Source organism: Hesperophylax consimilis, chromosome 10 (assembly GCF_061612785.1).
Source record: "Hesperophylax consimilis isolate HC1 chromosome 10, BYU_Hcon_1.0, whole genome shotgun sequence".
NCBI classification, from domain to species: domain Eukaryota; kingdom Metazoa; phylum Arthropoda; class Insecta; order Trichoptera; family Limnephilidae; genus Hesperophylax; species Hesperophylax consimilis.
In genome coordinates, this window is record NC_142845.1 from 36,133,969 (window position 1) to 36,157,333 (window position 23,365).

Here is a 23,365-nt window from a genome sequence, read left to right on the forward strand (position 1 = left end):
GTATTGTGTATATTTGTCAAATGTGTCCAATGTGAATGTGGTACGTACTTAGATAATACATAACAATGTCCCGTTTAATAGTGAAAAATCTACCAAACAATGTAAGTTATATTTATAATACACTTTAAAATATTTTCTGCATATCCGAATCTCTTACATTTCTTTTTTATATTCCGTGTTATTATTTTTTTGAGGTTAGACCGAATATTGTTTCCATGTATATTATTATTTTTTAAATTTTCAGGTCACGACGGACAAACTGCGTGACATTTTCAGTGAAAAGGGAGAGATCACGGACGTCCAACTGAAATACACGAAGGAGGGAAAGTTCAGAAACTTCGGTTTCATCGGTTTTAAGACAGAGGATCAGGCAACCCTGGCCAAGGAGTTCTTCAATGGCTCCTGCATCAAGACGACCCGCATCGTGGTGGAGACCTGCGTATCCCTGGGTCACTCGGACAAGCCCCAGGCCTGGAGTAAATACGCGCCTGACAGCTCGGCTTACAGAAAAAGCCACACTGTTGTGGACCCCAATGAAAGTTCTTCTAAAGAAGGCACTGAAAAAGTACTAACCAAGGAACAAAGAAAGAAATTAAAGAATAAAGAAAAGAATAATAAAATTAGAGAGATATTAGAAAAGGTACTATTGTATAAATATTTTTATAATTTTATCAAACACTTCCAAATTTGGGTAATTTTGCTTCTATCGAAAGCCAAAAGATGTCAATAATGTTCCTCTAATGGAATATTCTAGATAACGTTTTTTACTGTGTAGTTTTCATTTAGAGGATTTTTTTGTTTGTTTTAGTACGATGTCGCTTGAATGGTTAGTGGATAATGCATATAAGATTTTAATGACATCTTTTTTTTTTAAATTTTAGCACAAAGATGACCCCATGTTTTCTGAATATATGGAAGTGCACGCCTCTAAATTGGACAAGGCAGTGTGGGGTAACGATGCCATCATCAACAAGAGGAGGCCCAAGGAAGACCAACCCAGCAATGGCAAGGAGGACACGGGCGGTGATAGTGGTATGGAAGAAGATGAAGAGAGAACTTCTGAACCAGAGGAACTCAATGAGAAGGAAAAGAAAAAGATTGCGGATGAAGCTATCAGCGATTTAGAGGTATAATTTATTTGTACTATGTACTTTCTGATCCACTATGTATACACTGTTTATTTCTGTGTAATGAACAATATTAAGAAACTAAAGTCTACTAAGAAACCCCGAAATTTTCCATATTCCTTTCCAAAGAACCAAGTTAACCTTCATCCTCTTATGCGAATGTGTCAACTACATATATAAAACCCACTTTTGTGGCAAGATTCCGTAAATATTTACAGATATATTATATATATTTACAGAACTTACCAATTTTCTCGAATCTCTTGTTTTCTCTTGAATCACTTGACCCAAACTTTATTACATATCTCTTTTTTTTGTTACTTTTTTTTTTCATTCTTATAGTTTTATTTTTACATATTGTTGGTGTACCATTAGTCTACAGTTGGCATTCATTATTTTTAGTTATTTTATGTTAATCCTCTGTCTGTTATGTGCAGTATAAATAAAATAAAATTTTCCCCGTCAGTTTGCAGTTTAATCTCCTCATCAATTCCTTCTGCCACAAAGCGTTTTCCAAATATAGGGAGCCCTAGATATACTGGCTCTGGATCTGGTGTCTTATGAGGTGATGATTCGATTTAAATAATGATTGGTAAATGTACTCCTCTTTTTGAAACTACAAAAAAATGTTGTAGATTGAAAAAGCTAACTAGCTAAATCACTCTGTTTCAGCAGGTTTAGACTTATTACTCTGTTGTTCTTATTCATTAAATTAAAGAAGTAATGTGAAAACACGTAATAATTTTTTTAATCACAATGTTCCTCACATTTTTTCACAGTACATGAAGAAACTAATGAAAAAGAAATCTAAAAAGACAGAGGAAGAAGAATCGACTAATGAAGATGGGGAAAAAGCTGAAAAGAAACCCAAGAAAAAGAAAGAACCACGAAACAGACTTCTATTCTACGTTAAGGTTAGTATAATGTATTAGGTACTATTTCTTGTAAAAAAAAAAACTCTTGTACCAAGAATACTCCATAAATCTTAACTCTAATTGAAGCACACTGTTTACCACACACTGCGGATTTCCTGCACGTCATTGGACCTCCCGTAATATTTAAACCGTGATATAAGAGCAGATTTATTCCTGGCTTCAATCTGCAGGGTGATGATTGCCTGATGATAGCCAACCTCCAATCAGAGGTTACCAGAAGAATAAGAAATACAAATATTATTAATTAATTAAAAATCAAAAAAAAAAATTATAAATTTTTAAGCTTTATTAATTTCAAAATTATGTAAATTTCCGAAGTCAACTAAATTTATCTGAAAGGCAAAGAATATTTGATCTCCTTTTATTGCATAAAATTTTTAATTCAAGATTTGACTGCCCTGACGCTATAAATTTGATGTGTAACATGTAAAACATGTACCTCCAAAGCATCCTACACAGATGGAATATATTATTTCACAATAATAAATCTCTTATAGAGAGAATACATAGACTGGGCAGTGAACTAATAGGTGTCGCCGATATTTTTGAATTTTAATTTTGACACATTCAAAGCCAAAGTATAATCGTTACATAAAAGCCCAACAGTGCTAATAAATAATTAACCCAGATCTACAGAATTATCATTCCTTGTGGTTATTATGTACAAAGTGATAATTTTTTTCACTTTTCAGATTCAAGGAATGCCTTTTTCTTGCAAGAAAAAGGATGTGAAGGAGTTCTTCAGGCCTCTGGTGCCCTTCACTATCAGGATACCCAGATGTATTGGAAAGGTCACCAGAGGCTTTTGTTACGTTGGCTTCCGGTCTGAAGAAGAAAAGAAAAAGGCCTTATTCAAGAACAAGAGCTTTTTGGGTAAGCACTCATTTCTAATACATGCATAATACTCCTCATCAACACGATTCTGAGGCCTCATTCAGGGTATTCAGGGCCTTCTTCAAAGATGCTCTCCACTGGCTGGAGACCTCAGTCCTTCTCTTCCACAAAGTCTGTCACTTCTTCATCAGTCTGCCTCTGGGTCATCGGTCAAACTACAGACTTCAGCTCTAATTTCACCCCCACTCGATCAGCCTTTTGAACACATACTCTCTAAACACGGCATCTGGAAACTTGTAGTTCAAGCGGGAAACTGGTGAATCTACATCACATAGAGAACCCATAAGACTTTTTTCATTCTGAGCATCCATTTTTTTTTTCTTTTCTGGTAACTAAAGTTTTAAAATATGTTTTGGAGCCGGGTGTCGCTTCAACGCATTTTAAAATACAATAAACAGCTGATTTTAACCCTCTAGTGACTAATTATTATCCGTTAACTCAAAAATGAAGACACAAGTTCAAATCAAAAAAAATATTTTACAAAATTGACTCCAAATGTGATGTAGTTCAATTAGTTACTTGCTTGGTCTACGAGTTTCCGAAAACCATGTATACACTGCATATACATATATACAGATTATATGGCTCTCTGGTGCATTAATTATCCTGTTAGCTTGACAACTTCTCTCTTCTCACTTGAAAGTCTGCTGACTCCTGCACTACGTCATAACTTTTGGTGTCCCGTCATCTGGCATACTTTCAACGGGTCCAGTCCATGCAGTCTTTGGAGGCGTACATATTCTTACGTTGGCTCCATGCTTATCAGATTTATGATTCATTTTAATTCTATATGATTAGTTTTCTGGAGTAAGTCCAAAGATTTTTTGCACCATAATATCACATTATAATGTAAATTTGGAGTTTGGTCATCTAGAATGGCATAAATACAACACGCTGTTGTTGCATTATGTGATTTTAGTAGGGCACTACTCTAATTAATTAATTCAGGAAACAAAGATACGTATGGTATGGAGGTCCACAGCCTGACATATTATAAATATCTTTTTGAAAACTATACTTACATTATATCTAAATATATATGTACTAACCAAACTGAATTGTCTTCACAAACGTCTTGAACAATTGTTTGTAATGGTTTCCTTAAGAAAGGAAAACTTATAATCGGTTGCACATGTATCGTTATGTATACTTTAAAATATATTTTATGAAAGTATCTTAATGTGGTTCTTGTGTTCACAGCTGGCCATAGAGTAATTGTTAATTCATATGAAAATAAATCTCTACCTGATGATGACCAACCTGAAGCTACAACTTTCAAAAGAAAAAATCAAGAGGTATGAAATCTAATCTTAAATTATTGAAGACTCTGTCCCAAAGATATTAGAAGAACGAGATGTGCTATGAGCAGTTCGTACTGAGTGGAATTGTTTTGCCGAGTGTCGCCGGTTTTGTTCACCAATACTACTGCACACCTTCGCTTGCGCTAAGGTATCCGCACTAATATTTAGAACAGATTTCTGTGCGTACACGTCCCGATACCGTTCAAAGTACCCTAATTAGGTAGTACTCCGGCTACGGTCCGGCGGCCAACATAGCATATCTCGTTCTTCTAATATCTTTGCTCTGTCCCCACACGAGTAACAAATTGTATTTCACATGCCACCTACAGAAAAATAATTCACCTTTGTATTTTAGGAATCTTTAAAAAATGAGGAGAGCATAGCTGAGAGTGGTCGCATTTACGTCCGAAATCTTCCTTACATCACCACAGAGAATGAATTACAAGAACTTTTTGAGAAATTTGGTAATTAAACTATATAATAGTAATCATTAATGAAGCTTACTGCTTTAGACACTTTCTCTCATTATGATATATGTATTTTGATTGACAGGGCCAGTAACGGAGGCCAATCTCCCGGTGGACAGATTGACGCACACTCCCAAGGGGTTCGGCCATGTTACCTTCATGATGCCAGAGCATGCAGTCAAGGCCTTTATCGAACTGGACGGTTCGGTGTTCTGTGGACGAATGTTACATTTATTACCTGGAAAGCAGAAGGAAGAACTTGACCCCAACGAAGGTATACATAATAATATGTATTATGGGGAGACTTTGATCATCCTGGATATCTGCATAATTCCCGCTACCGCTTTAATGATTTTTTGGGCAACGAGGATACAATGATGCTTCGAAAATAAGTATGAAATTAGTCGGTTTCTAGTTATATTCAAACATATTGTCGGCTGAATTGTGCAGCAGTTTTTTTTTAAATAATTTCAGACAAAAATCAGGGGGTTTGGAAGGCTCATATGCCCAACTGTATCTCTTAAACGGCTGTATGTACATGTAGAGCTTTGTGGCACTAATAAATGTGATTATGGCATTACCGAAACCAAGCTTAACTCAAAACACTAGATTTTGTAGTTAGGCTGTAGTTAGTTTAGAAATCACAGAAACGAAACGGTAATGTAAATGGTCTAATTCATTTTGATAATTTAATTACAATAATAATTCACTTCAAAGCGTTATTTTTCTAACATTTTTATTTTCTCAATCTCCATTTTCCATTGTTCTTATTTAACTAATTCATGAATGTGTATTTCAGAGGGTCTGACGTTCAAACAAAAGAAAGAGAGGAAGCAGAAGCAGCAGGCGGGATCGGCCCACAACTGGAACACCCTGTTCCTGGGGGCCAACGCCATTGCTGATGTAGTGGCCAGCACCTACAACACTACTAAAGAAAAATTCCTGGAGGGAAATGCCAGTATGTTATACAATATAATAAATATATATGTTTTTCTTTTAAATCAGTGTTAACCATAGACATTCCAATTGATAGACCAGCCAATCAAGGAAAGGGGAACAAACCTAGTTGCCCGCAGTGCGAAAGGCGGTAGACCGTCTTCGTTTCTGTGATTTCTCAACAAATGTATTTGACAATATATAGACAATTTGCATTGTAATATCGCTATTCATTCTTCGAAAATAAAGTTTGTTTACGAATTACTAATCCTTTTTACAATGGCGTGCAAATTTCTGGCTGTGTAAAAAACTTAACTACACATTATCCAAATCAGGTAAACAAAAGTTTGTGCTTATTTCCAAAATTGAATATTTTGTTACTCTATTTAATTGGACGCTTTTACAAATGTGTTACAATTTACCCACCTCACTCATTTTTATCGTCGCTAAGCCAGGTGGTTTGTTTAAAAATGAACATTCAGATCCTGCGCAGAAAAGTCCCACAATGGACTGTGCTGCAAACCTTTCCTTTACTTTACTGGCTTTAGGGTCTGGTTATTTCAATGTGAGCTCTTCGGCAGTCAATGTACGACAGATGTCTCGTCTAGTCTCACCGGCTCCAAATGGTTGGGAGCAGTGGGGGCTCTTGTGCGGCATTCACATAAAAAAATGAATGAATTTATGATTAAATTATAAAAAAAACTGGAATGTTTAAAATGAATGAATTTACAGTTAAATTATTAAAAAAACATTTGAATGTTTATGATGTATTCATTTCAGAAACTAGTGCTGCTGTAAGATTGGCGCTGGGAGAAACACAACTCGTTGCAGGGACTAAGAAATTCCTCGAAGACAATGGAGTATGCTTAGATGCTTTCAATCAAGTAAGAAATTTTCCAAAACCCTTAAACTATGGTACCTAATTATTGTAATGATTATGAATCGTTGTCTCATCTCATTATATAGGCACCTATTTTTTATTTATTGCATCTCACTATACATAAAACACTTTTATTTTTCACATACAAATCAACCTCACTAGGACTAAGCCTGTATTGAGGTTAACAATTTACATTTGAGTGAAGCAAACATAAGAGTAATCACAAACATAAAGTAATTCTACATACAAACACAAAATATTTCAAAATTAAACAAAAAATGAGTATTAGATTTGTTACCAGATGGGTAATTTGACAGTATATTGTAACAATATTTGAACCATAACTAATCATTATTCAAAAGAAGAAGCAAAGCAGATAATAAAGACAGATAGGGTGACATTCAGTTTTTAGCAAATGGGACTTATATAAAATAATGTGCAATAAAAATGTGCGGTGAAAAAATGAAGACAATGTTGATAGTTCTTATTCGAAGTATGAAACAGTTAAAAGTGACCGAGGCGGATAGGGTCCCATTAGCTCAGTTGGTAGAGCGGTGTCCCGGAAAGACAAGGGTCCTGGGTTCGTGTCCTAGATGTGACCGTATCCTTTTCTGATTTTTCTGTTTCAGATTTTCTTTTAGAAATCGCTAATATTATCTTCAATAATTACTTATATAAAAATTTATTATTTAAGAAAGGACAAGGATGAAAAAATATTAAGACAATCGTCTGTCAATACATAAACCTTAATTAACTTTTTAAATTTAACTAAGGAATTGGTAGACTTTATATGATTTGGAAGATAAGTGGTGCCTGATATAAGTAATTTCTTTGACCAAAAGAAGTTTTAATATGGACCGCCACAAAGTTCAATGTAGAGCTAATTCTAGTTGTCCGCATTTGTTGTGTTCTTTCAGCAAATTTAATATTGATAAAAAATCTACAAAGTATTTTAGTGATATATAGCTGTTTTATGCACATAACATTACATTCCTTATAAAGTAGGTTGGATGGATAACAGAATTTTTTTTTGTACATCACTTTAACCCATTGGCCTCAAACGACGCCGTCCCGGCGGGTCTGGTGTCGTCGGCTTAAAAACGAAAAAGGGATACATTATTGACATCTGTGTTTAAAATTTTAAATGCCAATCGCTCTGTAGATAATTAAGCATTCATTTCGTAGTAATTGGCAGGACTCCGTTGGTACAGTTTTTTCCTGATATTTACGATTGAAATTTTGTTATATTTCAGCGTCATTGAATTTTTTTTAAAATAGCGTGTGGTTCGGGAATTGACAAGCTTGTTCGTAAAATGCGTGGTGGGCGGCTAACATCAGCCCAAATTGAAATAAAATATATTATGGTCATAAGTATGATTAATGTAAAACTTTTCTTAATCCAATTATAAAAAAAAGAAAAAAAATGGTTTTTATAAAAAAAATATTTTTACATCCTCGTTTAATCATATTATTATTATTTTTAAAAAAACTGCATATATTTTTTGCATACCCTAATTCAATGAACGAGTAAATTTAAAAAAAATGTTTCGTTTGCATGTTTAGTTTAAAAGTTATGTAAGATTTAGTACACCACTGCAGATTTAAAACTTCGGTACAAAACAATTCGGAGGCCAATGGGTTAAGGATCAATTTATTGACTTAATTAATTTATTTACTTCCATGTCCCTGGTTACTTTAATGGCCTCTGTTGCAAGTCCAATCTCTCCTCGCATAGCCTCTGACGTTACTCACCTTAATGGCCTCTCTTGCAAGTCCAATCTCTCCTCGCATAGCCTCTGACGTTACTCACCTTAATGGCCTCTCTTGCAAGTCCAATCTCTCCTCGCATAGCCTCTGACGTTACTCACCTTAATGGCCTCTCTTGCAAGTCCAATCTCTCCTCGCATAGCCTCTGACGTTACTCACCTTAATGGCCTCTGTTGCAAGTCCAATCTCTCCTCGCATAGCCTCTGACGTTACTCACCTTAATGGCCTCTCTTGCAAGTCCAATCTCTCCTCGCATAGCCTCTGACGTTACTCACCTTAATGGCCTCTGTTGCAAGTCCAATCTCTCCTCGCATAGCCTCTGACGTTACTCACCTTAATGGCCTCTGTTGCAAGTCCAATCTCTCCTCGCATAGCCTCTGACGTTACTCACCTTAATGGCCTCTCTTGCAAGTCCAATCTCTCCTCGCATAGCCTCTGACGTTACTCACCTTAATGGCCTCTGTTGCAAGTCCAATCTCTCCTCGCATAGCCTCTGACGTTACTCACCTTAATGGCCTCTCTTGCAAGTCCAATCTCTCCTCGCATAGCCTCTGACGTTACTCACCTTAATGGCCTCTGTTGCAAGTCCAATCTCTCCTCGCATAGCCTCTGACGTTACTCACCTCAACTTTACCAAAGTCCAATCTCTCCTCGCATAGCCTCTGACGTTACTCACCTCAACTTTACCTGGGGTGGTCAATTTAACGTCTTCCCACTGGAATTACTGCCAGTATTTTATGAATGGTTTTTTTCTTTTATTCATCTTTGTATCTATCCTGCTAGGCATACCTCATAAAGAAGTTTTCAATCTCTGGGACAATATCTTCACGCGGTACCAAAATAAAAATAAAAACTCGAAATATATTTCAATTAAAAATAGGTATTTGTTACTCAGTCACACAATAGTTCAACTCACAGTTTATAAATTTGAAATCGCTCTTCTGAAAAGTTGTTATTTTTTAACTCTTAATGCTTAGCATGTACATTGTACTGAGTGAGTGTGAGTGATGTACTTTGCCAGTCTCACTGGGAAATCCTTTGTTTAGAGCAGGCAAAGTTTATATACTTAACATAATCTAACAAGATATTACATCACTGTTTACAACACATTATTACAGAGTGTATTTCACCATCCCCGGAACGGATAACTCGTCAAAATAACAATTCAACACACTTGTAAGAAGTGCTATAAAGTTATGAAAAGTGATGAAACAAAAACAAGGTTACATGTGTAACTTATTTAACCTAGTTTTTGTTTCATCACTTTTCATGACTTTATAGCACTTTTTATAGGTTTGTTGAATTGTAATTTTTAGGAGTTATCACGGAACCTTTATATACATATCTTATATAGATGTCACCTGTGACAGGTAAAAACATGGTTTTTAAAAAAAAAACAGCGCAATCTGTTGGAAGTAAAAGCAACACGCTCTATTGTTTCTCTATCTGCCCAGAGATGCAGTATGGCGTGGCAGGGTACAGCCCGTATTACAATAAAATTACAATCAACATTGTAACATTGGTAATACTTATAAGGAGGTTTAAAAAAATCTTTATCTGTCTTTGCCGGTTATCCAATGTATATTTAGCATAATTTATGTTCTGTCTGATAGCCAGTGGAAATGCGTTGTTTAGCTTTTTTCCAAAGAATCAAAAATAATTTTTGCGGAATGTTGTTTTAGCGAATGGGATAAACAAGAGTTTGTGCCCTTTGGACCTTGTACTAGTATATTACAAGCAGTTTGGACTTGGTGTTTTATTATGCTATGCTATTATTTATGCTAATACGTATTTGGCGTAAAGTTGCCTAATATACTAAACACAGAATCTCCTAAGGATTTCGTCCCAACTGCATTTGATCGGTAGTTTTGGAAAAATCTTTGATAAATTTCTCCAATTCTACCTCATGCTTATACGCAAAAAAATTATAAATAACACTTGGTTTCAACTTAATTACTACAAGAAACAACTATTTATGTCGGGGGAGATGGTAAATGATGCATTAAAGTTCAATTTTTTCTCAATCAAAGTTAAGTTTGAAGTTTAGGAAATATGCATAAATGATTAAAATAACCATGTTTACAACTCCCTTGACATAAATAGTTATTTCCATTACGTACTTGAAATCATGTGTTGTTTTTTTTTTTATTTAGGCCAAAGGCGGAGTTAAACAACTTTACCAAATCTCTATATGCAATTATGTAGTTTCTGAACTTTAAATATGGGATCGTTGCGTAATAAGTATTCTCTACTCGTTTCAGGTTGCCAAAAAGAGATCCAAAACTGTTATATTGGTTAAAAACATGCCTGCCCAATCAACTTATGATGAAGTCCTGAAATTGTTTGAGCCTTTTGGCTTAATAGCGCGCATGGTCATGCCTCCTCATGGAATCACAGCACTTGTTGAATTCGTAGAGCCAACGGAAGCACGAAAAGCTTTTTCCAAACTAGCATATTCAAAGTTCAAATATCTTCCCCTTTACCTGGAATGGGCTCCTGACAATGTCTTCATGAAACCAGCCGATCCTTCAAAAAAGATTGAACCAAGTGTCATCAAAGAAGACTCCCAACAAACTGTAGTCAAAGATTTAGACAAGGATAAGAAGAAAAAGAGAAATGCTAAGGAAGAGGAGAAAATAAAAGTAGAACCTGTTAAACCTAAAGAAGAAGAAAGAAAGGAAGAACCAGAAGTAGAAGACGATGAAGAGCCGGAACCCGACACTATTCTCTTTGTTAAAGGACTGGACTTTGAAACGCGAGATGATGCACTCAGAGAGGTAACTACAATTATGATGATACTATAATAATGAAGGCTATCTTATTCAATATTTTGAATAATTTAAGTATGTAATCGATAAAGAACCAGAAAATTATTACGATAAATGCGTAAAAGGTGTAGATCAAGCCTAAAAACAATTCTTTGGGAAGTTGATAACTTCTTTAATTTGTTTTAAATCGCTATATCTTCGAAAATAATTTAAATATTTTAATAAAAATTTCTACATAGTAACTCAGCATACCCAAGCTATAAAAGTACTAAATGAAAATCAAATATTATTTGAAATGCAACTCAATTAACCTTTTTATATGTTTATTACGGTCTGCCTATCGGTATTTGCCCATACCTGCTTTCTTTAAATACGCCCCACATCTCTCGCTCACTTGCACATAGGAGTTGAGTGGGGCGGAACATAGAAAGAGATTCGAATCGGGTTTCACGGTAACAAAAACCCTCATTCCAGGAATTGAGTTATTACAATAACAAAATATGTTATCTAAATAATATACTATCCTTTCGTTGAAATACCGATGTAGACAAAAGGCACGAAAATCAATATAAAAATAAGACTTGTATTAAAATTCGGAAATAATTATGTACACATAGTAGGGACCTTTACAAAGAGATTGGTATATAATATTCATCTAAAAATATTGAATAATTCCGTCTTTTCTTCCATTGAAATGAGGCCGGCGCAAAAGGTAGAACTACCTTTCCCGGCCGAAGTGTGTTAAGTTATTACTGCTTTCATTTGTAAGAATATTAGGTCTCAGAGCACGTTTCAATGTTTAAAATGACAAATCGTACACTGTATACCAAAAATATAACATTTTATCAAATTTTTAATAAACTTATGCCAAATAAATTGGGTTGAAAAATTCTGTCGAAAGTAAACACAAAAAACACTTTTCGAAATGTAAAAATGGTTACCGCCTGAACCAAAACTGACAATTTTTATTCGCTCTACATAGTGAAGAAAAAAATTCTGCAATCTATGTGTTTTCAAATATACACACGATCTGAAAGGGTTAAATGGTTGCACAACTTTTTGCTCTCGAATATTATTTCTAAAGTGAAATTGTAACCGTCAATGCTAATGCTTGTCATCGCCTTATCCTATGCGACAAGACTTGTCTGTGCTGCTTCAGCAGCGTCCGTCCATTGCAGGCCCCCAGCCTCTGGAGTTGCTTTCCCCAGCCTTTGTTCGTTTGTCATATAAAATAAACTATTCATTGTTCTTTTCTTTTTACAGCACTTTGCAGGCTGCGGGCGGCTATATTCCGCAACAGTGGCTTTGAAAAAAGACCCTCACCACCCCGGGCAACAACTTTCTATGGGCTATGGTTTCGTACACTTCTACACAAAGGTCGCTATAGAGAAGGCACTTAAAAATCTTCAATTGTCCTCATTAGATGGAAGACAGATTGAATTAAAAAGATCAGAAAGAACGGGAAGGTTAGTCATAGTCGTTTTTAATGTCTTTCATATCATTATATAATTCCCGGTGAAGTAGGCTCCTCAGCTCTGAACCCAGAGGTTGCCTGTTCCCCTTCCCTCAAATAGGATGCCATAGTTTCCCTGGCTGCGAGCAGCTAATAGTCAAGTGTGGTATAAAATTTAAAATTAAATTACTTTCAGGGGAGATGTGAAGACTGCTAAAAAACAAACGCAAAACAAGAAACAGACCGGCACCAAAATCCTTGTGAGAAATGTACCATTCCAGGCCAACCAGAGAGAAATACAAGAAATATTCAGGTGAGTTTTTAAGACCATTATTTGTGTTAGTTAGTACATAATAATATTCATCTCTATGTCTCACTGCTGTGAGCGGAAATCTTCCCTCTACTCTGCTACAATGACTTCCTGTCACAACAGCCCTGCGACTGTAGCCTACAGGGAATATGAAAAGGATGTGAATAGTAATATTCCACTTCAAGATAACCTTGAAAACTTCCCGGCCAACCACCTCACATCAAGGAAACCCTTTTGGATTGAGGGAGAAAGTCTGCTTCAGTCACAACATTCTCCTGAAGAGTCATGGCGAATGCAGCTACAGACCTTGGACTTCTTCCAGGGTTCTCTCTCCTTCAGAATACATGTAATCGCTAAACTGCATCTGCTGCAGTTACAATCGCTGTGTATATGATGCACAAATAGAGCCTAAAGGATTCTGAAGTGTGTGAATGTGAACACGTACAAACTACCAAACATACCGTAGAAGAGTATTCATTCAACCAGTATTCCAGAAGCATATCTGAAACTTCCTCCTTGAACCAGTTTAGTCGACAGTCTTGCAGTATTCATCGTCAGGGCTGATAGTAAATGGTAAATTTGAAAAGAAACTGATGCATAACATTGGCGTGTCAATTTTATTTGAAATAATATACAATTAAAATTAATATTATTTTTGCTAATTATGTGTACCTATAATTTGTTAAAGTTAGTTATATTAATTTATATTGTATTTCAGTACATTTGGAGAAATCAAATCTTTGAGAATGCCTAAAAAGATGCAGCCCGGAGAAAGTCAGCACAGAGGTTTCTGTTTTGTGGAATATTACAACAACGGAGATGCTAAGGTGAGTTTTATTTATTTTTAAACTAGCTGACATTACCCGGCGTTGCTGGGGGTTATCCTTAGGCGATAGACATATATCATTGCGGACTTTTCTATAGGCCTTTTTAAGATACACAATTCCATAGTACATTATTTTGATATATCTCATGAGGTTTAGCCAGCGTTAGCAATGTAGTGCCTGATAATATGCGTGTTTCATATATGTAAACCTTCTGGAAGAAATTCTCTAAATGATACTGAAAACCCTATCAAAGTCCGTTGCATAGTATAGAAGAACTAAGCGCACAAACAGGCGGACGCGGATAGCGACTTTATTTTATATTATTTAGAGATGGACTCCTTGACAGAGCTGTAAGCTCCTTGGATCTGGACCTAGAGTATGAAGGTTCAATAAATTAGCTTGACAATATAATATTTAGTTTATTTCGGAATTGAAAAGTTACTTTAATTGGCTTTATATCTAAATAGCCAAACCCAAACTTCCTCTTTCCTCTTCACATTCCACTCCCTCGACCTCCTCGCTTCAACCCACAACATTCCTCCCATGGGAGTGATTTCCCTCCAGTGTGGAAGTAAGGCCCCTTTCCCACAGGGATATGCAACTATCCGATACTCGTGTAGTGTACTCGCGTCGCAAACTTCTAGTCGCGCACAGTCCGAACACTTCGCTACTGAAATCACGAGACCAATTTCGCCACCAATCATTGTTGTATTCTCAACACTAGAATGTTTTCTTAACTTCAAACATTTTCTGTAGTTGCCATTTTTATATCAGGGTCAATACGCACCAAATCATCCAGAAAATTTTGGATTTGTCACCCACCATCTCAGATTTTGATGAAACTTTAAATTTTTAATCCTTCCATATAGATAAGAAAATATACCAAATTTTACCTTCCTACCTCAACTCGTTTTTTTTTATGGGCAGTTGAAGTTTGGGCAAAATAAGCGTTTTTACATATTCCGAGCACTCCGGAAGAGCTTGTACCTTCAATGAAAAAAAATTGTATCTTTGTCATTTATAGTGCAAATGCAATGAAAATTTTCATTATTATCAAGAAAACTATGCTGATTGCAGAAAAAAATAAATAAACCCTTTACATTTATCTACTTGACTTTAAAAAATTACCAAAAGTAATTTTTTAAGTAATTTTTGGGACGGAAAAGGTACTTTACAAAAAAGCAATATCTCGGGAAGGTACAGTGTTAATGAAGTAATTTTTTTTTTATTCATATCTACAAATAGCATAGAATCACATACAAAAATAAAATTCATGGCATTTTACTTGCTTCAATAAATAAAATCCATTTTAAACTTTTTTCAAACTTTTTGTAATTTTTTTTTTATTCTTATCTACAATAAACATAGTACAACCTAAAAAAATAAAACTCCTGGTATTTTGTGTGCTTCACAGTGTAGAAACGTTTTTAAAATGAGAAATCTTAATCATACAGAATTGTTCCAAGTTTTTTAAAATCTAGATACTGTATTTGCAAATAAAAAAAGTCAAACTTATTCGGTCCTTTACAACAGTGCTCCGCAACCTTTTCTCACCTACGACACACCAAATTTCTTCCTAGAATTCCGCGGCACACCAAAAGCTAAAATACATAGGTATTAAATTGATACACAAATTTTACAATAATTTCTTGTTTTTTATTTGAAAAGTATACATACATCCATATAACTATAACATATTTATTTTTACGCAATCTTAATAATTTTTATAAAATAATAATAAATTAATGAGCGATTAATTGTTAAATTAACCTGCGCTTGTTTCAATGAACACAAAAGTTTTATATTTGGCTCGGTTTTTGACAGCGCAACCCGAAGTTCTTGGTCAAGACCTTTTAAGCATGACCGCTTATCATTTTCAATTAATACAAGCGTTGAAAATTTTTGCTCACATAAATATGTCGTTGAAAATGGAAGTAGTGTTAAGAATGCTTTGACGAAAATGCAAGGATATTCTTTTTTAACGTAAATCCAGAAAACATCTAATGGATCTTCGGAGAAGTGAATTTTTAATGTCATGTAATTATTTAAATCTGTAAATTCCTCTCGAATTTGCAGAGGCAGTGCTTCCATAGAATTTATTGCATTGGTTGCAAAAGGATTTTGAATCCAATCGCATTGTTCCGTATTAATGGAATAAAAATATTGATCAAATTTCTGCTGAAACAAACTTAAATGTTGTTGGGCCAGATCCACAGTTAATTGTTTTTTTTTCAATTGTACTATTGTTGGTCCTTTGGTACATTTCCAAACATCCCTTTTGCAACTCTTTCTGCCAAAGTTCGTTATTAAGTTCATTCAAATGCTCGAATATATCAGCCATGTATGCAAGTTTGGCTATCTAGTAATTATCATCTAGGTGCTGATATAGTTTGGGCATATTTTGATTTAAAAGAAACTCACACACCTCGTGAAGAAGCTAGTTTTGGCTAGAAACAATCTAGCCAAAACATTGCCTCGGGATAGCCAACGAATTTCAGTACAAAACAATAAGGATTCATATTCGGATCCCATTTCTGCACAGAGTATTCAAAAGATTTGTGAGTTTAGGGCTCTTGATTTAATTATGTTTACGATTTTAATTCATTCATTCATTCAACTTGTTCAAAAGTTTCTCCGGTAAATTTTTGACCATCAATGATTCTCGATGTATGCAGCAAGTGTGTAAATTGTAATGTTGGATTTTTTTGTTTTACACAAGAGACAAAACCCTTTTTACTACCCGTCATTGCCGCAGCGCCATCCGTGCAAACAGCAATGCAATTGCTCCATTTAATATTATATTTTTTAAAGAAATCATCGGTTACTTGAAAAAATTCTTCACCGGTAGTTCGCTCTGGAACCTCCTTACAAAATAAATAATTTTCTTTAATAAAGTCCTCGTCAACGAAACGTACAATAGCTATCAACTGTGCTTTATTTTTAATATCGGTTGTTTCGTTGATCTGAAGCCCAAATTTTTCAGCCAATAACAGTTTTCTAATCAGTGTTTCTAATATATCGTAAATACCTCTTTTAACAGTATCGGCAGACAATGAAAAATAGACAATATTATGACAAATATTTTGTCATTGTGTATTAAATACATAATGAAATATTGTAAAATGTCAAATAGATTGAATTTGACCGCGGCACACCTGTGTCCGGCTCACGGCACACCAGTGTGCCACGGCACACCGGTTGCGGAGCACTGCTTTACAACATGCTGGTAAGCTTGCAATGTAAGCTTAAGGCACCAACAAAATAATGTACCTTGTTCCTTACCAATACCCTTCTACAATGTACATATTCATAATGTTGAAAGAATTCAAAGAAAATTTCTACGCTTCGTCAATTTTAAACTTAACATCCCTTTAGAACACATAAATTACCAGTCATTATTGAATCATTTAAATATTCCGACATTAGAAAACAGAAGAAAAATAAACGACCTAACCTTTTTATTAAAATTATTGAACTCTAAATTCGATTGTTGTGAACTCCTGCATTTAATAAATCTACACATACCTACACGAACAACTAGGCAAATATCAACATTTTACATACATACATCTCATTCCAACTATAGTTTTCACTCTCCAATACAACGTTTACACAGTCTTGGTAACAAATACTTAAATAATATAAATGTATTTGACAATAATTTGAACTTGGCCAACTTTAAACGGAGTATGTGCGAACTATTTTTACCTAATTTGTAAACTATTGTTATACTTTCTTATTATCATTATGGTTGATTTTGTGGATTTTATATTTTTCGTCTCACTTACTCTATCCATACCTATATTTTTAAAATGTTTATATTTTATGTAACATATTTTGTCAACTCTGATATTTTTTTATGTAACCTGTATTTTGCTAACACTGATTTTTTTATTTTTTTTTTTATTTTTTATATGTAATCTGTATAACTAAAAAATAAAGATGTACATTATTATAGGTAAAAGCCCTATGGGCGTTTAAATAAATAAATAAATAAATAAATACCCTGAATGCATACACCATAGCAATATTTTATAACAAGATCAACTTTTTAACTCTTTTCAATACAAAGTTAACTCTTTAAAAAACAAATACAATAAAAATAAAACAGGCAATGTAGGATTAGGTTAAATGAAAGTACATTACAATAATATTGTTTACAAATAAATGTTCAAGTTCATTTTTTACTTTTATTCTTGATCTGACCCATAAGATGGTTGAACTTTTGATCAGCATGATGAACGTCTTTTTCAAGAAAGTAGTAAGCTCTTCCTGAACCTTTTGTTGTGGGAGGGTCAACGATATTAAAAATATTTTGTAGTGGAACAAAACAAATATCTTCTTTTTGATGTGGCCAGTAAAAGGATGGAGCTGGGCCAAAAGGATGCATAAACTTGATTGATACATCACACTCGTCTTCATCTTTGGAAACCACAAGTCCAAAAAACCAATGGTTGTCATATACGCAAGCTACATAAGAGTTTGTACAAATTTGTACCATACTTAGTTGCTCAGAGCGATTTCGTTCCCCACTGAAGTTAAAAATCAAAGCATAATCTGAATCTGAACTTATCCTGTTTGTGCCAACTTCATTTTCAGACAGAGGAACAAAGCAGTGGAAACCTCGAGTGCCTGGTATTGTTTTAGCTTGTGAAAAACGCTGCTGTAATTGTTGCCTGCAAGTGAATAAGCTTTCTTTTCTCAGCAAGTAAAAATATATATTTTCTACTCTCGACTGACAAAACTTAAAAGTTTTGTCTACAGTTGTGATAGTGTTGCCAGGGCCAAGTTGCAAACTTTCTCTAGTTAGAAGACGTTTTACTGTTCCACCTATTCCATCACAGGGAGATTTCCCATGACTCGTAGCAAAAAACGACCAACATGCTTTCAAGTTGAAGTCTTTTTGATGGTGACACAGATTTAAAAAGTTTTTGCAGTTTTTATATTGCGCTGTGCAACCATCAGTAAAATAATGAACACTTTGAATTTGGGGAAATTTTTGATTTAAAAATTGAGCAACAATTTTTTGAGTTTCGTAAACGAAACTTACATCATGTTCCAAGTCATCTGAAATTACACACAAGCTTGACACTGTGAGATCTTTGCCAGGCTCTTCACAAGTGTAAATTCCCACTGGGTGGAGTGAACAACTGTCTTGCGTCCAGTGGTAACCCTGGACTTCATTCTGGATAACATAGGAGAAGTTTTCACTGAAGTCTAATAACACAACAGCTTCATTTATCTGAAGCTGTGCTTTTAGGGACTCTTTGAGATATTTTGATTGAGACTTTGTTATAAAAGAATGAGGAAGAAGTTTTACACGACTCTTCACAAGATGTTCTACATATTCATGAAAGGGAACTGTAACTGAAACCTGCTGTGTTCTATCAGTAGTTACCCATGCACTGTATGTAATTTCATCTTCTTGGTCCCATTCTTCAAATTTTTCTAACAAATGTTTCTTAAGATTTTCACTAGATGTTGAACACTTATCGCAATGTCGAAGCATACAGTCTCTATTGTTCTTTGAGCACACTAAGTAGTCCATTAAATCATTGTACGTTTCTTCACTGTCACAAGCATTAAGAAGCAACACTACATTTTGATGAATTGCACAAACGCAGACAGAATGAGAGCCTGGAGAACCTACTGGCACACACCATTTGGGACGCAACCAACAAAATTTCGAAATCCCAATTTTTGAAGCAGGGTATTCAAACTTGCAGGTAGCATAAAGTTCATTCAGGTTACAAAGCAATAGTCTTTTTTGTTCATAAACATTTTTGGTTATGCTAACTTTATCTTTTTTCCCTGGCATAACACGAGAAAATTCATCGTTTTGGTAGAAATTTTTAACCAAAGTAACTGTTCCTTGGTCTAATGGTTTTCCTTTTTTTGGATCAGGTAAAGCAATGATACCATTTTCATTTAGTAGCTCTCGTGCTTTACGAACTGAGTATTCACCAACACTGAATTCTTCAGCAACCTTTTTTCTACTCCACGAAGTTGGAGCGAGAGTTAGAAGCTGAATTCTCTCACGGCGTGTAACTTGTGTTTCCAATTTTTTTTTAACCAACTCAACAAGCCTGTCCATGTCATTAGCTTTTTCTTGAATACATCTTGGTATTTTTGCATCACATTTTACTGGGGAAAATTCTTTTTCTAAAACTTTACTTACTTTTTTCTTTAAGGTTGAACAAGCAGAATCTAACTTCCGTTTAGCGTAACTAGACTTACTGTGGGATGGTATTGCATGTAGTTTAAATGGAGATTCTCCAATGTCAGTTAAAGAAGTGTTGATTTCTTGTAAAAAAAATTCTTTGTTTAAAACATTTTCAACTTCACTTATGTCTTCTTGAAAAGTGTTAAGCTCTTCAATTTCATTGTTAAGGTTTTGGCTCTTACTAATTTTTGCTCTGCATGCATTACAAATTTTTTGTCCAGGGATTGCTTTATTAGTTACTTTTAGAATGGTATTAATGTTCTCTGAAAATTCCAAGGATACTGTTCTTAAAGTTTTTGTAATTTTCCTTTTGTGGCTTTGGAACGGGTCAAAACAAGCTTTTTGAAATGTTTCATATTTATTTAAGTTAAATATTCTGTGGTGCTCACAAATGTTGAAAACCAAGTCTGTAGATACAAAACTTCTTTGTTGAATAAGCTTTTTTTCAAATTCACTTAACAAATCCACACTCGTTAATTTCTCTGACTTAGTATAACTTTTTTTGTGACATTCAGTACCATTATGTTGTCCCACACTACATTTAACTAAACTTGTTACGATTAGAGACATTTTAACAACGTACACCATAACATGAAACAACTACTGTATTTATATAGATGATCACTGCTTTGAAGCTGACTCAGAACTAAGCATGTCAGAGGAAACAAAGCATGTAGTATCCTGCAAACTTAGTGATGAGGCAGATAGTAATTTTCATGTTCTGTCTTGTTCTTGTTGCAGATACATCATTTCCATGTAGTGACTTGTCTCTAGGACTGTTTCTTTGATATTAGTCCATTCATTCAACCTATATTACTAGCTATATACCTAAACTATAACTTGCCCAATTACAAACTAAAAATAGATATAAAAAAAATCACAAAAAGTTTGAAAAAAGTTTAAAATGGATTTTATTTATTTTTGTATCTAGATTTAAAAAAACCTAGAACAATTCTGTATGGTAAAGATTTCTTATTTTAAAAACGTTTCTACACTGTGAAGCACACAAAATACCAGGAGTTTTATTTTTTTAGGTTGTACTATGTTTATTGTAGATAAGAATAAAAAAAAATTACAAAAAGTTTGAAAAAAGTTTAAAATGGATTTTATTTATTGAAGCAAGTAAAATGCCATGAATTTTATTTTTGTATGTGATTCTATGCTATTTGTAGATATGAATAAAAAAAAAAATTACTTCATTAACACTGTACCTTCCCGAGATATTGCTTTTTTGTAAAGTACCTTTTCCGTCCCAAAAATTACTTAAAAAATTACTTTTGGTAATTTTTTAAAGTCAAGTAGATAAATGTAAAGGGTTTATTTATTTTTTTCTGCAATCAACATAGTTTTCTTGATAATATTGAAAATTTTCATTGCATTTGCACTATAAATGACAGAGATACAATTTTTTTTCATTGGAGGTACAAGCTCTTCCGGAGTGCTCGGAATATGTAAAAACGCTTATTTTGCCCAAACTTCAACTGCCCATAAAAAAAAAACGAGTTGAGGTAGGAAGGTAAAATTTGGTATATTTTCTTATCTATGTGGAAGGATTAAAAATTTAAAGTTTCATCAAAATCTGAGATGGTGGGTGACATGGCCTGGATGATTTGGTGCGGATTGACCCATCACATTTATTCTTCATCCACTCATTCTTTTTGACTGTTTTGTTCCTTCATTGATTTAAACACACGCATCGTTACAAAATGTCTGACATAAGTCTTTGAAGCCTCGGCCGGTCGCTGAAGACTGACATACAAACATAAGATCAGATGTATGGTGGTAGTCACCAAGATACCTGAATCGTTGAATATCAGATACCAGCTACCATACCAGCTGTGGAAGAAGGGCCTGACTCTGAGCTCTTGGAAATTAAATGTGTGTTTTGTCTGATTGCAGAGTGCTTTTGACGCCCTCTGCCAGAGCACCCATTTGTACGGCAGAAGGCTGGTGTTGGAATGGGCGCAGTTGGAGGACGACAATGAATTCCTGGAAACATTGCGGAAGAGAACCGCCCAGTCTTACAACCAGGCCAAGCCCGGCGGCAAAAAGACCCGGAAGGCGCTCCTAGAACCCGAAGGCATAGAGGAAGAAGAAGATGATTGAGAAATTATACTTTAAAGATGTGGTCATATGTTATGTTAATAAATAAAGCAGATATTTGTTCCAATGAACTACCTAATTGGAAACTTCTTTTTTATGTCTTTATCAAATTTTAATTATCGAGTTATTTCAAACATACCATTAAATTTATGATCGGTGCCATTTTTAATTTTTGCAATTTGAACGGCTTTTTTCTGCTTTTGATCAAATTAGTTATGCGAGTTTGAAATAACCCAAGCTTAATTTTACTGTACAATGGAAATTCTGGTGCATCCCACTAAAAACTCTAATAGTAAGCTCTGGCATGTACAACCTTTTCTATTTGGAATATATAATAGATCAATGCAGCTAATAATGTAATTTCCATCATGCGCTATAGAGCTTTAAAATATCTGTCAATAAGACAAAGTTCTTCTGTAACTTTATCTTTATATAATGCACAACTACATATAATAATTACGTTGTGACATAATAAATGTATAAATAATAATTGCAACAGAGTACTGGTTTAACTGTCCATTAGAGTCACTAGATTATAGACACGACCAACAACTGGTGCTAACCTACTTTCCGTTTACAGAACACTTCCATTTAGTATGCACTTTACTTCTCGTGACATCATTTCCCAGTTTTAACATGTTTTTACCAATAAAATATTTCATTGCTAATTTAGCGAAACGCACGAACAATGGCGGCAGTAAAATCTTGCTATCATAAAATAATCAGCATAAAAAATTAAAGTAAAAACATTTATTTTGAAAAATATTTACATTCTAAGGAATACTAACAAGTTTGTCATTGGATCATGACTGGTGATTTTAATAGGAAGTTCATTCATCCTTGACGGGTAAATAATAATTAGCAATTTGGCAAATGAAACTCGGTTTCATTATAATAACTGAGACAATAATTACATCATTATTATATGGTTGATTCTATACAATTAGTAATTATTAGGTATTGTAGAAAGGCATTATTGCAAATGACTAGTCTAGAAAAATAGATAGAAATTTATTTTTTTAAAAAGAATTATAAAATAAAAGGTTAAAATTACGCATTTTATTAGGTAAAATAAGAGCCCTTAGTAAATTATTTAATTTATAACTTAACTGTAGGATAGCGTTGTTTGTGTAGATCACACCATCAATTCAAATTCATCAGACAGTTTTTTTTTCTTTCACTTCACATTGAGTACAAACCAGAACAATTTTTATCACTAGCAAACCACAATAATATAATTTTCATATCTCATGTTGTGAAAATATTATTTTATTTAAATAGTGCTGTTATTGTACTATAAAGTGTAAACTCCACAAGGATTTTCCTGGTATCAATGTTTAATAAATGATTATAATTACAGAAAAAATATTAATG

General features: G+C 34.2%; 1 protein-coding gene across 1 annotated transcript; it reads left to right on the top strand.

Annotated features, from left to right (window-relative positions):
- On the top strand, positions 1 to 23,298 carry LOC149420708 (putative RNA-binding protein 19). Its single transcript, XM_089636896.1, has 15 exons — positions 1 to 101; positions 245 to 640; positions 882 to 1,127; positions 1,907 to 2,041; positions 2,755 to 2,935; positions 4,157 to 4,251; positions 4,613 to 4,721; positions 4,810 to 4,998; positions 5,524 to 5,682; positions 6,441 to 6,544; positions 10,569 to 11,084; positions 12,339 to 12,541; positions 12,725 to 12,841; positions 13,557 to 13,665; positions 21,788 to 23,298. The coding sequence occupies exons 1-15, from the start codon at positions 66 to 68 to the stop codon at positions 21,992 to 21,994; spliced, it is 2,802 nt and encodes a 933-aa protein (XP_089493022.1). The 5' UTR covers positions 1 to 65; the 3' UTR covers positions 21,995 to 23,298.
- The last annotated feature ends 67 nt before the right edge of the window (positions 23,299 to 23,365 follow it).